Source organism: Vidua macroura, chromosome 2 (assembly GCF_024509145.1).
Source record: "Vidua macroura isolate BioBank_ID:100142 chromosome 2, ASM2450914v1, whole genome shotgun sequence".
NCBI classification, from domain to species: Eukaryota; Metazoa; Chordata; class Aves; order Passeriformes; family Viduidae; genus Vidua; species Vidua macroura.
In genome coordinates this window covers 76,390,074-76,405,597 of record NC_071572.1, presented here as the reverse complement: position 1 = coordinate 76,405,597, position 15,524 = coordinate 76,390,074, and the positions used below count along the sequence as shown (strand labels likewise).

Genomic DNA, 15,524 nt, shown 5'->3' with positions numbered 1-15,524 from the left:
CTTCTAAAAAGAAACAATGTAGGACACTTTGCTGTCCCTGTGGTTCAGTAACAGAAAGATTGCCCATGAGTTTTCATGCCATGTAAATGCTACTTTTGGATCCATGTTTCAGGAGTGGTAGTAAAGTAATTAATTATCTGTTCTAATTGTGGTTGAATATGGCTAACACTAAAAAACTATTTGAAGGTTGGGACAATGAACAGGCAGTGTATTTGTATAAATTGTTTTTCCCTAATTTAAGTATGAATGACTATGAAGCAAAAAAATTATACTGAAGTCAAGAGTATTATTTAAAATACTTACAGTCCAGGTAATGCGGTATTTTAATTATGGCAGCAATCAAGAAATGCAAGCAGAAAATGAAACAGTGGTGTCCCAGGTTAAAGTGTCCCTTAAACCTGTACTTACACTTTCTTGCATTGTTTTTTTTTGTTTTTTTCCCCTGTAGCTACAGCTTCATGAAAGAGGATTAAAGTTACAGCAAGCTATTTATACTCAGGTAAAACGTTATATTTGTTTTGTACTTGTTTGCACATCTTTCTCTTTGAATTCTCTGGCGGTGTGTTTTGTGAGGAGGAGGGCACTGAGCAGAGGAGGAGTATTTTACACTTAGGTTGCAGATATTCCTTGTTGTATGACAGTGGAAATAAAAGGTTATTTTGCATCCATTGTGCTTGAATGCACTAAAGCATATGCTTTGTTGTATATTGTTTGTTGGGAAGGTGATCCTGGAAAGGGCAAGGCATGATGAAGTCATTCCTATCATCTGGCAGTCATAGTCTGGAAGTCTTAAACCTTTGTTTATTGGAGAGTACCCATAAAGCTTGTATCGTCAGTAAAGCTGTGCATCTGCTGCCTGTATCAAGTCAATTCTATTGCAGACTCACATTTCATCCTTCTTGCATAGTACAGGCAATTCTGGAGTTTAAAAGATGTGCCTGATTGACTTGATTAGATCTAGTCTGCCTGATCAAACGTGGAAATACTAGGGAGTAGCAGGGAAGACTGGGTTCATTTTGATTTTTAATCTGTCCTGTCTTGTGGTAAGAATGCTGCTGACATTGTGGGAAGTGAATGACAGCTCAGATGGAGATGTTTCAGGTATAAATATTCTTTCAGGCCTGCAAGCTGTTGGCAGATGATTATGAACAAGTGCGCAGTGCTGCAGTTCAGCTGATTTGGGTCCTCAGTCAGCTTTACCCTGAAAGGTATGTCCTGTGTGCACTGTCCTCAAAGTACTGGCCGAGTAATCATCCTAATCCTGAGAGTTTCGTGCTAGTAGGTCTGAGGAGGAGCTGTTAGGAAACTGATGTGTACAAATGGCTGCCTGATGAGAATGCACTGATGCAGTGAAGTTTTGGTTCCTGTTATTTGTTGAACATTCATAGGAAATCAGCATGATTGTTTCTTATTGATGCCATCCAATATGGAATACAATCAACAAACTGATTTCTCTATGTCAGCATTGTCCCGATTCCTTCTTCTAATGAAGAAATTCGCTTGGTTGATGATGCCTTTGGAAAAATTTGCCATATGGTTAGTGATGGTTCCTGGGTTGTAAGAGTACAAGCTGCGAAGTTATTGGTAAGTTGCGTTCTTTTCTTCTCTGGCAGAGAATAGTTTCTCTTAAGTTACTTGACTTTTCATATATATTTGAGGAAAAAAAAAAAGAATGGGAGGATGTTTAAAACCGTATAGGTAAATTTCTCCCAAAATTCTGAGGTGAAGTAAATGAGGAAGGTTGAGGAAACCCAACAGTTTTTCAGCTCAACTGTACAGTGACTCTTCCCTTGAGAGTAGATGGTTGAACATTAAAGAAAAAAACAAATTCTTGCCATAATTTCCTGACCCTACTTCTTACCACAGGACACATGAACCAACTGAACTCAAGAAAAGCCACATTAACCTCAGTGGGAAAATAAGATGTTCTGATTCTTAAGTTCACTTTTTTAGACTCTGATGTACAATACTGCCAGGCATTGCATAAAGCTGTTCGAATGAGTGGGTAAGATTGGATGCCAGACTGGGATAAGTCAGGAAGTTATATGGTGCAGTTCAGAATAATCCTGTTTCGTCCTTTTGATATGATTTTTTTCTTTAGGGTTCTATGCAACAAGTTAGTTCCCATTTCTTGGAGCAGACCCTTGACAAGAAGCTCATGTCAGATCTGAGGGTATGTAAGTGTTTAGGTTTGATTTCCTGTGTACAGGTGCTAAAATCACACAAGAGGTATGTTAATATTGAGTGTGCTTGTCCACCTTGTCCTTGCCTGAGAGTTAATTGATGATGACAGGTTTTGTTTTAGATTAAAGTCAATGAAGCAAATGCTAGTTTTAGATTTCATTAACCAAGCATGTAAGAAACAGCTCTAGGCTATTCAAGTTTTGCAACAACTGAGAGGTAAACGTTTGTGTTGTTCTGATAGTTTTTGGCTAAAAGCTTTACTTATAGTGTATGGAAAGATAGCATCCTAGTTTTAGGAGCAAGCTCTTGGAAACATCCTGCAACATCTGATCAAAAACCATCAACATTTCAAGAAACATGAGTAGCTAAAAGTCTACTCAGCCCTGTGAGCAAAAGTTTTCAGTAACATTCCTTCCTTAAGTAACAAGCTCAAGGTTGTGTTAATTTTTTTCTGTCTACAAAAGAATGATGAATAGCTGCTGGTTTTTGTGTGCTGCTTAGTAAAGGCTGTTAAAGAAAGTGCTGCACAGCTTTATTTAGAGCATGTGGGAAGAGGAGGCAGACTAGCAAGCACAGACTAGCAAGTGAATGAATATCTCATTTTACACATTGCTGTACTCTGGATAGTATTGATAGCATTAAAGTATTTAATTGCAGTTTAACAAGTTGAACTGCAAAGTGGTAGCATTTTTGCAGATCACTTATTGGCTTCTTAATTAGATGGGTCTTTGTTCTGACCCAATTTGGCTGTTTTTACAATGGATGTCTAAGAATATGTTAATTAAAATGTATTTGTTATTATCCTTTCCCTGCATCAGAACTACAAAGAGCTACTGGCAGTTAAAAATAGCCATAGAAGAGTAGGTAGTTTGCTTTTCTTAGCACTTGCATGTGTGTCAATGTCTAAGCCTCCAGCTATGTCTATTTTCAGATCTAGTTTAATATTTTGTTCAATCATCTTTTGAAGTTTACATGGTTGTAACTGAAATGCTTGTTTGGACAGAGGAAGCGCACTGCACATGAACGAGCCAAAGAGCTCTACAGCTCTGGGGAGTTTTCAAGTGGCAGAAAGTGGGGAGATGATGCTCCCAAAGAGGAAATCGATACTGGTGCTGTGAACTTGATTGAATCAGGAGCTTGTGGGGCCTTTGTTCATGGCCTGGAAGATGAGATGTATGGTAAGTGTTAACTGCCCACGGAACAGCTAAAGGGAGGAGATGTGTGTTGGCTGATGAGCATCGTGATCTCTGATATGGCAGTTGTTTCAAAGGTACTGTAGTGTTACACAGAATTTTGGATAGAAGTGTTCCATTGGGTAGCAAAAGCAAATAGCTTCGTATAAATGGTAAAGTTTTAGTAATATATATGGTAATAAGTGGCTTGCTTCTGGTCTGCAGAAACCCACTGGGATTATTTTTTGTTGTTGTTGACTTGAATTTAACAGCTGCATGTGGACATAAATTGGCAGAGTTAGTTACTGCTGTTTGAAATTGGTGTTTTGTCAGCAGGAAGGAAATTCATAGAATCATTTGGGTTGGAAGATACCTCTAAGACCATCGATTCCAAATGTTAACCCAACACTACTGAGTCCACTACTAAACCATGTCCCTAAGTGCCACATCCAGATGATTTCTGAATGCTTCCAAGGATGGCAATTCTTCCACTTCCCTGTGTAGTCTGTTCCAGTGATTTAAAACCTAATGTTTTCCATCTAAGCCTCTCCTGGTACAGTGTGAGGATGGTATTTGCATAAACCATGAAAATTCCAAACTCTGAATGTTAGTTTTGATTTTGCCTTTAATGTTACTGGAGGGATGAGGTTAAGTTAAAACATACGAAACCACCATAACAAAAATATTGTTGTAGATTGTGTTGTAAAAGTGGGTTTATCTCTCCACGAGTCCTGCAAATAAATGCATGTTTTCCCAGTAGCTAAACTCTCCCTGAAGCTTGAAAGTGCACCTTTTTTTTCCTAACAGTAAAAAATGTTTCACTGGTTCAGCCCCTTGGCCTGAAGAAATACATTCTCCAGTTTCTTGTTCCACAGTCTTGTGTCAGTATGACACTGTCAAGGAATGTGGATAAAATGAACAAATGTGAAATGTACACAGATCTCTCTCTCCACTGCAGCATTTTTATCCAGCTTCTGCTGAGCTCTCCCTGCCTAGTAATGCTGCTTCATGTCTTGAATTCCATGTTGTAACTTAAATCTGAATTAGCGTGTCAGCTTATGAGAGCAGTATCGGCAAAATGTTTCTCTTCTCTTAATACCTGGGTCTTAATGACCATGGAGACTCAGAGCTGTGACAAAAACATCATTACTGAGCAAGCAGGGATCTTACTGTCTGTGCATTTTTGTACTTGATTAGAATCCTGAGGAGTCAGATCTGTTATTTAAGAACAGTAGGCCTAAAAGCTCCACACCAGTTCAAGTAAATGTTTTCAAGGTGAGCTAATTTGAGTGAAAACTAAAAGTATGTTTAAAACAACAATGTTTGCAAGACATCAGATTAATTACCATTTTTCTGTTCATAGCACATAAATGTTAGGGAAGCTAATGAGGATGATTATAGGAAAGAGAATCTCATCTCTGCCTAACCTTGTCATATTTGGGTATTCTTCAAATTCCTGCAATGTTTTACAGCATAAGTACACTCAGGATGCTTTCTGATGCTTTTTTTACTTTAATTCAAATAATTTTAATATTAGGTGGTACCTTTTTCCTTTGTTTTGAGGAATCTGAAGTCAGAAAGCAGAAGACTTTCATTTCAACTGCCAAAATGTTGATTCTCTGGGGCTTTTCAGCAATTAATAAAGTGCTGCATAGCAAGTTAAAAATGCAGTGAAAGCTCCAAGCAATTAAAATGTCAAGAAGAATAAAACAACCACAGTTTAATTAACTAAATTAGTTTGCTTAAGATACCAGTGTTAATGTTATGCTTGCAAAACACACTATAAAATATGCAGTATTTATTGATGGATTGGAGACCTGTTCTTCACCTGTAGGTCCCTTTTGCAGATGCTTATGGCAGCAGCAGGGGCTGTATCAGAAGTGAGACTTGATTTGAAAATTTGCCTGTGAGGAGGTCTCCAGCAGGTCCCTGCTTAGGCTCTGTGCCCTCAGTGTTTCTTTAGCATCTCCTGTCCTTAGCCCAGCCCTTGAAGAGTACAAGACCTGACTGTTGGGTGAATGTCCTTTTAAACCAGACAGTTTTAATTAATTTACAGTAAATACCCTGCTCCTCTTTTAACAGAGGTTCGAATCGCTGCAGTTGAAGCCCTGTGTATGTTGGCTCAGTCCTCACCTTCTTTTGCGGAGAAATGCCTGGATTTTTTGGTTGACATGTTTAATGATGAAATTGAGGAGGTCAGATTGCAGTCAATACACACAATGAGAAAAATTTCCAACAACATCACGCTGCGGGAAGACCAGCTGGATACTGTGTTAGCTGTCTTGGAGGTGAGGAGGGCAAGAATTGCTTTTCTGCTTGCTTTGGGATGTTTAATTATGTACTGCTAATCAGTCCCATCCTCTGAGAGCAAACCCACCCTTTTTTGGGGTTTTTTGACTCTTTGGACTCTGCCAAAGGTTCCTAAAATCTGGTAGCTTGTAAGTACTGGGACAGGAGAATACTTCTGAAATAGATAAATTTTAGATAAAAACTCTTCCTTTGAACACTGTGCTGTTGCCTCCATGTCTTCTTTCACTTCTCTCCAGTTTCCTTCTGTCTTGTGTTGGGGTCCAGCACTCCATGCACTTCATGCTGCATGCAGCTTCATTTTCTTTCTGCTTCTTTGACTCAGCTACTTTGGCCACATCTTTGTTCACCAAGCAGAGCTGGCCATGGACCTGAGATCTTTTTTCTGTTGTGGATGTTCTGACAAACATCTGTTGTGGATGTTTGTCAGTGTGCTCTGCCGTATAATTTTGAGTTTTCCCAACCAGCATCCTCCCAGTTGGTGTTCAGCCAGGATTCAGGGAATAGCATGAGTCAGCTGCTCTTCCTGGTTGATGAGGTTGATCCAGGAAGAGATTCTGGCTGTATGAATGGTTCTGTGTCAAACTGTCCTCTCAGACCTGATTTATTTGCGGAGCTATAGCCCTTGAGGCTTTTTTTAAATCTACTTCTTGTAGTAGGCAAGTTCTTGCTTCTTTTGGGAAGTGCCTTGGGAGGTGCTGCAAATCCACGGTTTCAGTCTCTTCACCTCTTGTTTCCTTGACCCAGGGCAGCAATTGCTACTTTCAGTTGTGCCTCAGGAAATTAATTAGCAAACTAATTAAACCTATTTTATCAATCTGCAACAAATGCTATGGAATATGATCTGACTTTGCAAATACACAATGAACTTTAGGTGCCTCACATTTTTGTCATTATTTACATTTGTTTAAGCTGAGGACCTGTGCATTGAGGTATGAAAATGTCCTGGTTAGGCTGGGCTCTTCTGTGCTGACTTACCATGTATGATAAATCAATTATCATCAGGCACTGGGATAGCTTAAGTGTAGAATTATTAACATTTTAATGGTTTTATCTGATTCTGAAAGATGCTTGGTGCTTTTCTGTGAAATCCATCTTCCAGTTCAAAAATAAAGGATGTGGAAAATACCATTAACCTTGGTGCCTAAATTGGTTCCAGCAGCGTAAATATGGAACATCAGGGTGTTGAGAGTAACTTCTGCTTTCACTTTATCAGAATAATTGTACCAGGTATGCCTTGCTTTTTTGACCAGATTTTGGAATTTGCTTTCCCTGTTGTCCTTTATCTCAGTTTCTATTGAGTTGTGCTCGTCTCTGTCCTTTCGTGGTCTTCTGCCTTGCTTGTCTCTGTACCACATTTCTGGTGGGTTTTATTAGTGGTCTGGAGTATTTTATGTCCATGGTCATTCCAGTCCTTAGAGTTCCAGTCTTCTCTGTGGTCATAGTCTGTCTTTGACCAACAAGAGCCATTTGTTGATCATTCAGGTGTGTTGGCTGTCATTTAAGAGCCTTCACAAGAGGATTACTTTTTCTTCTTTTGTGTAAGACAGTGATGAATGAGCTGTTGATACTTAGCAAATTATAATTTAGAAAAGGTAAAATCCACCATTGAAAAGCGTCCCCTTCTTGTAGCCTATCAAATTTTCACGATGTGTCCAGCAGCGACAGGCAAATGCTAATAGCAAGGAACATGGTGATACATGGATATGGAATGTCAAGGTGGTTTTTGGCAGAAGGAATGTTATTAATTCAGCTGAGTATTCTAGTCTGTCCAGCCATTGACATGTCCTCAGTGCTTCCTCAGACCCTCTGGAGGCTGGTGACTGGGCTGAAAGCCTGTGGAATTGAGCTCCCTGGGTTGAAAATGATAAAAGGCTGCTGTGAAAATGCTAAAACAATCTTTGGTGATTGTTTTACTGAGTTGCCCAACACCTTCCTTTTCTCCTACTGCAAAGATACAACATCACCCAAACTAAGTAATGATTTTTGCTCTGCTTGAGCGGGTCAGCAGTGAAGCAGTTCCCGTTCATTCCAGTAAAGGAAGCACATAGGAGAATGAGACCAGGAGTCTCTGCAGCACTTGCCTGATTTGTCATTTCATCTGTGCTTAGCTCTGGTGACTAGAAACAGTCACTGCTGTTCACAAACCTCTTTTATTAACTCAGCCAAGGAACAGAGGCTGCCGCCTTTAAAGTAAATGTGTGTGCAGGCATGTTTCACTCAGCGGTGTCTGCGTTGGGTTTTGATTTTAGGATTCTTCAAGGGACATTCGGGAAGCACTTCATGAACTGTTGTGTTGCACCAATGTTTCAACTAAAGAAGGCATCCATCTTGCACTGGTGGAGCTGCTGAAAAACCTGACCAAGTATCCCACAGACAGAGAATCCATATGGAAGTGAGTGTGTTCAGTGTCCTTGTGTGTCTACTTACTTTCCTCTTTTTAGTAAGTGAGGTGCTAGGAAGTACTGAGCTTGCTAAGGAGGTAATTGGTATTGCAGGTGTACAATCCTGTTACTCTGTAAATACTCTGTAAATGTACTTATTCATGACTGGTGTGGAAACTCTGTATTGTTCTTGTTTGTCAATACTTGCACTGGGAATCCAGATCTGATGACCACTCCTGGAAATGTCTGCCTATTCCAGGCACTCAATACATTCACAGGAAAGATGAATTCCATTTGAAACCTCATCTCTTCTATGCAAGTGTTTTTGCTTACTTGACATTGTGTTAAATAGTAATATTTACCAGCAGTTGACTGCATCAGTAGTGATAAGTGGGTTGGCCATGTGGCATTGTGCTGTCAGAGGAATTTTTCTGTCTAAGTAAAAAGAAGGAACTTTTGTGTCAGATTCTTTGGTTGTTTAATGGAAGCAATAAAGGGAATGGTGCTCCACACACATGGTTTGAGACGGAATTCTTAGATATATTACTGGAAACACTTACATTAGCCTGCTTTGACTTCCAGTATACTTTTACATTGTTTTTGGAGGCTGAGGGTTTTGAGGTTTTTACCTCCTATCTTCCTTATTTCTGAAGAAAAAAAAAAATGCACTTATTCACTAGTCTTTAGTATAAAAGCTTCCTGGATTGTATTAACTCCAAGTGTTAACTATTTTGTGGGCACTATAAATAAAAAAAACGAAATTATTACTGCTTGTCCTTCCAATTTTCTCAGATCCTATAAAATATTAACGCAAATGGTCAATTGCAAAAAAACAGTGAGCTTGGACAGCAGGATTTTCTTGCTGACTGTCTAAAAGTGTTGCTGCAATATAAAGTAGTAATGCTTTAGAATGTTGTATTTTGAAAAGTGCCTGTTTACTAACATATATTTCAATCTGTGTATTTCCAGATGCTTGAAGTTCCTGGGAAGCAGGCATCCCACTTTGGTGCTTCCATTAGTCCCAGAGCTGCTGAGCACACATCCGTTCTTTGACACTCCAGAACCAGACATGGATGACCCAGCCTGTATCTTTATTCATGAAGCCAGTTGATAATTTTGACTGCAGTAGATTTTATTCATGATTTCCTGACACTCACATTTCTTCAACCATTTCTCACTGTAGCAGACAAACAATCCTGTGCCTGTTTCTGAATCCCTTTGCACTTAGTTTGTTACTCAGCAAGTGATGGAAAAACTGTTAGCTGGAACCATCTTCATAAATATCAGTGGACTATAATTGGTCTTCTTTTTGTGCTGTGATGAATAATCAAGCAATTTGTCAAGGCTTTGCAGATGAGCCCTTTTGTGTCAAAACATTTGTCTAGTTTGCATTAATTTTGAAGATGCTTTAGCTTTTAAATAAGAAGACTGTTTTTTCATATCTGTTTTCTTTTTAGGTAAAACTTTTGCTATGCTCATTGGTGTGCAGTTTATAAAACAGCACCATCTCTAAGTACAGCAGTGCCTGAATCCCCATAATGCTTTGAATTTTTCATCTTTCTGAAATAATTCAATATCAGAAATTCTTATATTATTGTTAGTTCTTCCAGTGCTTTAGAAGACAAACGATTATTGATATACCATTCTCCTCAACAACAGGAGATGCCTGGAAATGCATTTTTTCCATTGTTATTCCCCTTGCTTCCCTTCTGTGTGATGGCAGAACATAATGTTATTTCTGATGCTTGCTGAGACACATTGGACTGGAACCTTCCTCTAGAAGCTGTTCCTTATTTTTCTCACCAGTCACAGGCCGTCGACCAGAAATTCTATACAGATTAAATTAATGCCTTGTGAGAATTGAAACAGGCTAGAATCAGGTGGAGAGAAATGAATCTGTAATTACTTGGTTTAGTAATAATTTGAGTAAAGTTGTCCTGTGAATTGAGAATTAAAGGAACTTAAAGAATTGCAGGGGGAACAATGCTGTTATTTAACTCAGTTCACCTTCCTGCCAGGAACCAGAGAATATTATGTTAGAGAATGTTTTGGAGGTAACTTGCCACCAAATTTTACAGAGGCATATTATGTGAAGATAGGCCTGTGAGCCAGAAGCTGGGGTAAACCTGAATAGCATGTTTCCAGTGTAAACTGGTATTTAAAAATATGGTTTTGTTTGCTTCAAAGCACTTAGGAAATTTGAATCAGAGCTTATGCTTGGGATCAGCCCTGTTGCAGGTGTCAGCCTTTGGGCTAACTTCAAAAGCCTTTGGCTGCTCTCTATTTCTGCAGGTCTCAGACCGTGAAAATGTGTTTTCTGTTTCAGAACTATCTTTCCATGTTTGATTCTTTGGGTTGCTTAAAGTCTGTGCAGAGTGATGTTTTTCAGGACATCTTAGGTAATGCAGCAATTTTCAAAGACTTGGCAGTAAATGTATAATTTTGGATGCTGTTAGGGCACCAAAAAACTTGAGCAACCTGGTCTAGTGGGCAGTGAACCTACCCATGGCAGGGTGGGGTTGGAACTAGTGGTCTTTAAGGTCCCTTCCAACCAAACCACTCTGTGATTCTGTGGTGCAAACTGGTGAGCACAGTAAGCTGTGAGGAAGAGTGAAACTCCACCTAATGCACACATTCTGTATTTGGCATCCCTGGCTTCTTTCCGTTGTGTTGCCTCTGAGCCATCCCATGTTGGCAGTAACATCTTTTTTCCAGTATGGCTCACCCTGTAATGTTTGCACTTTGTACTTGGTTTTCATCTGCTCAGACAGCCGTTTCTTTGGGTTTGGCTCAGTATTTTCCAACTATAGAGAACTTCCTGGACAAATCCTAGCCAAAGAAAGGGTTGTTGATGACTTGTTTCAACTTCTCATCCCCAAGGAACTCTTCTTTCTGTTTGTCATTTTTCTTTAACAATCCATTTGCAATAGACATTGCTGTTCTGGTTCTGATTTTTAATGCTGCTAAAAGTTGCCCAACAATGCCTGCCCTGTTCTCTGACCATACATTCAGACATTATGCGTATCTTCGGGACAGTCTCTCTCACCTGGTCCCTCCATTAAGAGTAAGTATAACTGCTTTGGTTTGGACTTGGACACCTGTTAGAAATGTGGCCAGTCTCTTCCATGTCTGTCTGTGTGTAACACTTAGATTATGAAAGGCTTTTCTCCTGTGCACCATGGGAATTAACATTGAAATGTGCATTAAGGCAGGAGAGTCAAATGTTAAATTACTACAGTATGGAATTTATAATATTTTGGGGAGAATAGTAACATCATTGCTCTCAAGTGAGAATACCACATGGTTTGCTGCTTAGGTAAGAATACTGGGAGGGCAGTATTCCTGGGAGTTTTCTATAGCTTCTGACTGTATGTGTGGGGAAAGGCCTTTATAGATCTTCTAACATTTCACTTGTGTCCTACCTGAGCAGTTTATTCATGGGTGAAATGTGTTCCATTCTGCTTTCAACATGCTTTTCCTGTGTGGAAGTATGGGTAGGATTGAAGTTGGCTGTAAGTCTTATCACAGCTCATAAAACGAGTGGTGATTTTTGTGGTCTCGGACTTCCCTTGGCTTCACAGTGTCAAATGTAAGATGAGGAAGATGTTTCCCTCAAAGGGATGTTGAAGTTTAACCTGAGGATCTCTAGTGCAAGTCGATTGTGAAGTGGGGAGGATTGACTAACAAAAATGCAGATTTTAAAGCCTTGGTATATATTTTGTATTTGAGAAATGAATTGGAGCTCTTAGTTTCTTGTTAAATAGATGTCAGCATTTTGCAGTGCTGTTCCTTGTGTTAGACTTCTCTCTTTTTTTTGTGTGTGTGTGTTCCTTCTCACTTAGTTGCCGGGTAGAAAGCTGGTGTCCTCTGCTGTCTCTCCCAGTATTACCCCACATGAAGATCCTTCCCAGCAGTTCCTGCATCAGAGCCTGGAGAGGGTTTACAGCTTTCAGCACCTTGACCCACGGGGCATACAGGAGCTGCTGGAATTTACCATCCGGTAAGGCCTCAAGCTGCCCTGTTTATGGAAAGATGTGTTAGGGTGCTCAATTACTCTCATGCAGGTGTTTTGCTTCTGAATGTGAGTGTTGTAATCTTCTGTCCAGCGTTTAACTTGAGCCTTCCTTTAAAGACTGTTGTGATAAAAGAGTGTTTGTGACCTGTTTTCAAATAAAATGGATGGTCTCAGGTCTGGCACAGCCCCCCAGAATAACCAGTGTGCATTTTGGGCAGGGGGCATCTTTTCAGCACATGGTAAGAGTTAGGTAAGGGTGTTCTTTTTGGACTGTTCACTCATGCTAAAATACACTCACAGTTTTTGTGGTTTATGGGTGACAGCCTTGTGTCTCATTCTCAGTTTTGTGTCCTTGTAATTTTGATCATATTATTTGTAATGTACATGCAACAAGATCTTCTTGTTTTGTTTTGGATTTTTGGCTTTTTTTTTGGAGGGGGGGGGGGGGAAGGTATTGTCCCCTTTGCTCTTGCATTTTCTGGGTCCTATGGCCTTTCATTCAGCAGGAAAGGACCTGCTTCTGGTGTTTTAGGTTCTCATTGCCAGTCCCACTTACAAAGGACTTGGGCATTCCTCATCAGTTTTCAAATCAGAGAGCTTTTCCAGGAATAGAAAACATTCTTGCATGCTGCTGTCTGCTGCTGTATAGATAAGGGTGTGTGGTGTTGCTTCTCAGTGTGGGTTTTATGCTGCCTCTTCCATTTCATCTCTAGACTGATTTACACAAACAAAACACTTGAAAAGGATCCTTTCAATATGATTCCTCTGCTTGGAAAGAGCAAAAGAGCCTTATTTTAAGAGTTAGGAAAACAATCCAAAATGCTTTGTTTGGAATATGGAATTTTAAAAAAGCTTAATTATTTTTATTCCTTCAAAATAGCTGCCTTCTGTTGTGTGTATGTTGCTGTGAATCACTGTCACACCCATCTGCAGCAGAGAGTAAACAGTGTGCTCCTCACTGAAAACCCAGCTGTGGGAACTGTGAGGTTTGTCCTCAGCTGTTTTGCAGCTGCTGTGTGCCAGCCTAAAATACAGTCTCAAAGCATTTAATGCACTAAACACTTGAAACAGGTAATCTCTAGGCCAAGCATCCAGAACCTTTCAGGCATGAGGGTCTGGGAAGCTTCCAGGCCGTGACTGTTTTCAGTTTTTGAGTTGATGGAAGTTACTGGCTTGGCGTTTTTCCTGATGGGATTGCCCTCCCCAGAAATCATACTAAACTAACTGCTCTTTTCTATCCTTAAGATAAAGGGAGGATTTGGACAAAGCCAAAAAAAGTGTTAAAGGTTATTTTGCAGAGGGCAAGATATCCCTGCACCAGCAATTTGGTTGCTGAGAGCAGAAGGATAGAAGCAGCTCACAGCAGTGGATGGAACATAACTCTCTCCTCCTTTATCATTGTCATCCACAGAAATAACGGACCTTGTGGAGTTTGTATCTTCTTGGGACTCAGTGTTTTGGCTGCAGAGCCTAGAGGGGGGTGTATCAGTCTGCAGTGTGGTTAGAAATGTAAGACAGACTGTTTAGCAAATATGTCTGTGGTTTAGTTTCTCCATCTATTCAAGAATAATTTTCTTTTTCTTACAGGGATGTTGAAATCTGTTTAAGATTTGTAAGGAAATAGAATTAATGGAATTTGGAACCGTGTAAGACTGGGAAATTGAATATCTGCATAGTTGTTAGCTGAGAGATGGCATCCTGTTCCCCATTACTGTGTTTTGATGGATTGTGACATGGGAATTAAGCACCCAGGAGCCTCCTCTTCACTCTGCTCTCTGGAAAGAGATGAAATGGAATCTCTGTGTAAGGTTGAGGCTGGCTCAGCTGTTGGTGCACTGCTGTTGAAGGAAAGCACAACCCCTCACTATAAGAGACATTGAGGGGCTGAAGCATGTCCAGGGAAGGGCAATGGAGCTGGGAAGGGCTGGAGCACAGGTCTAGTGAGGAGCAGCTGAGGGAGCTGGGGGAGCTTATCCTGGAGAAAAGGAGGCTCAGGGGCACCTTAACACTCTCTACAACTGCCTGAAAGGAGGCTGTAGCGAGGTGGGGAGTGGTCTTTTCTGAATAACAAGAGGATAGGTGGAAGCAGCCTCAAGTTGTGCCAGGGGAGGTTTAGATTGGATTGTAGAAAAATGTCTTCATGGAAAGGGCTGTCAAGCACTGGAAAGGGCTGCCCAAGGCAGTGGTGTATTCACCATTCCAGGAGGGATTTGAAAAACATGTAGATGTGGTACTTGTGGTGGGCTTGGCAGTGCTAGCTTAATGGTGGGACTGGATGATCTTAAAGGTCTTTTCCAACATAAATGATTCTATGATTCTCTGCTTAGGAAAGATTTTCTTTGACTGCATATTATACAGATAACCTCATGGATTTTTGTTAATGTCTTAGGGCTCAGCAAGTCTCTGGTTTGGCAGAGCCAAAGATTCAGAATTGCATCCTAAATGCAAAGATAAATCTAAAATAAACAAAAGAAAAAGATCAGCTGACAAATAAAATTAATAAATTAAGAAGGAAATGTGGAAGTAAAGTGATAATTTTAATAGACTTTGGATCAAAGCAAAGTGTAGAGAAGAAAAGACACATGTTGAAACCACATCATCCAACCTATTTTCAGTTCTGTAAGAAAAATTAATTTTGTTTTTTTAATGCACACTTTAAGAAAACTTGGCTAGCAGTAGAGAACTAAAGCCTTTTGGGTTCCATTAACTGACAATTTTTTTTCTATCATATGTAAATCATACAGCTGCTTATATTGCTGTATGATTTACAAGAAATACCAGGCAACACACACCATCTAGCTGGGCAAATATCAGTACATCAGATTCTAGCTTGGCTTAAAAGGGCAGCTCTGTTTCAGATACAGTTGGTTGCATGAGCCTAACACAGTCCCAGCAACCTTTCTTAGCCAACATGAATAGTTTGATTTCCCAGCAGTGTAACAAAAATGGGTCATTAGCTGCTGTAGAAGGCTGGAGTGTTTTAAGTTAAATCTGGACTTGCCACTCTGTGTGGTTCCCATGGGGCTGCAGAGTGATGTGGGTTGACAGACTTAATGCTTGCACTGCTGTGCTGGTGTCAGCTTCCCAGAAGAAGGGACATGCTGAGTCCCAAGATGCAAACTGGTTTGTAGTGTGTGTTTTGCTGCTGTTTCTGGTGCTTGCTCTAATAAAAGCAGGCAGCAGGAATAGCTGGCTTTATTGTCACTGCCTTCTGAATGTGTTTGGATTAAACTGTTCTCTGTCTCAACATTATTTTCTCTTTTCTTTTTTTTTTTTCACATGCTTCAGTGATCTTCAGAGGCTTGGAGAGCTGCAGTCAGAACTAGCAGGGATGGCAGATTTCACTGCAACTTACCTTCAATGTCAGCTGCTCCTCATCAAGGTTTGACTTCATCTGGGTTTTTTTGAGCTGTTCTTCAAAAATGCCCCCAATCCATCACAGTGGCATTCTTTCATGTTTTG

At 40.1% G+C, this 15,524-nt stretch overlaps 1 protein-coding gene across 1 annotated transcript in view; it reads left to right on the top strand.

Moving 5' to 3' along the window:
• INTS4 (integrator complex subunit 4) overlaps positions 1-15,524 on the top strand; it is a 32,995-nt gene that overhangs the window by 5,311 nt on the left and 12,160 nt on the right. Inside the window, exons 6-16 of the mRNA XM_053971074.1 lie at positions 449-499; positions 1,120-1,208; positions 1,464-1,584; positions 2,102-2,173; positions 3,188-3,362; positions 5,439-5,644; positions 7,916-8,058; positions 9,017-9,132; positions 10,978-11,111; positions 11,890-12,047; positions 15,351-15,444. Of these exons, the coding sequence (XP_053827049.1) occupies positions 449-499; positions 1,120-1,208; positions 1,464-1,584; positions 2,102-2,173; positions 3,188-3,362; positions 5,439-5,644; positions 7,916-8,058; positions 9,017-9,132; positions 10,978-11,111; positions 11,890-12,047; positions 15,351-15,444 (1,359 nt within the window). The remainder of the gene's footprint in view (positions 1-448; positions 500-1,119; positions 1,209-1,463; positions 1,585-2,101; positions 2,174-3,187; positions 3,363-5,438; positions 5,645-7,915; positions 8,059-9,016; positions 9,133-10,977; positions 11,112-11,889; positions 12,048-15,350; positions 15,445-15,524) is intronic.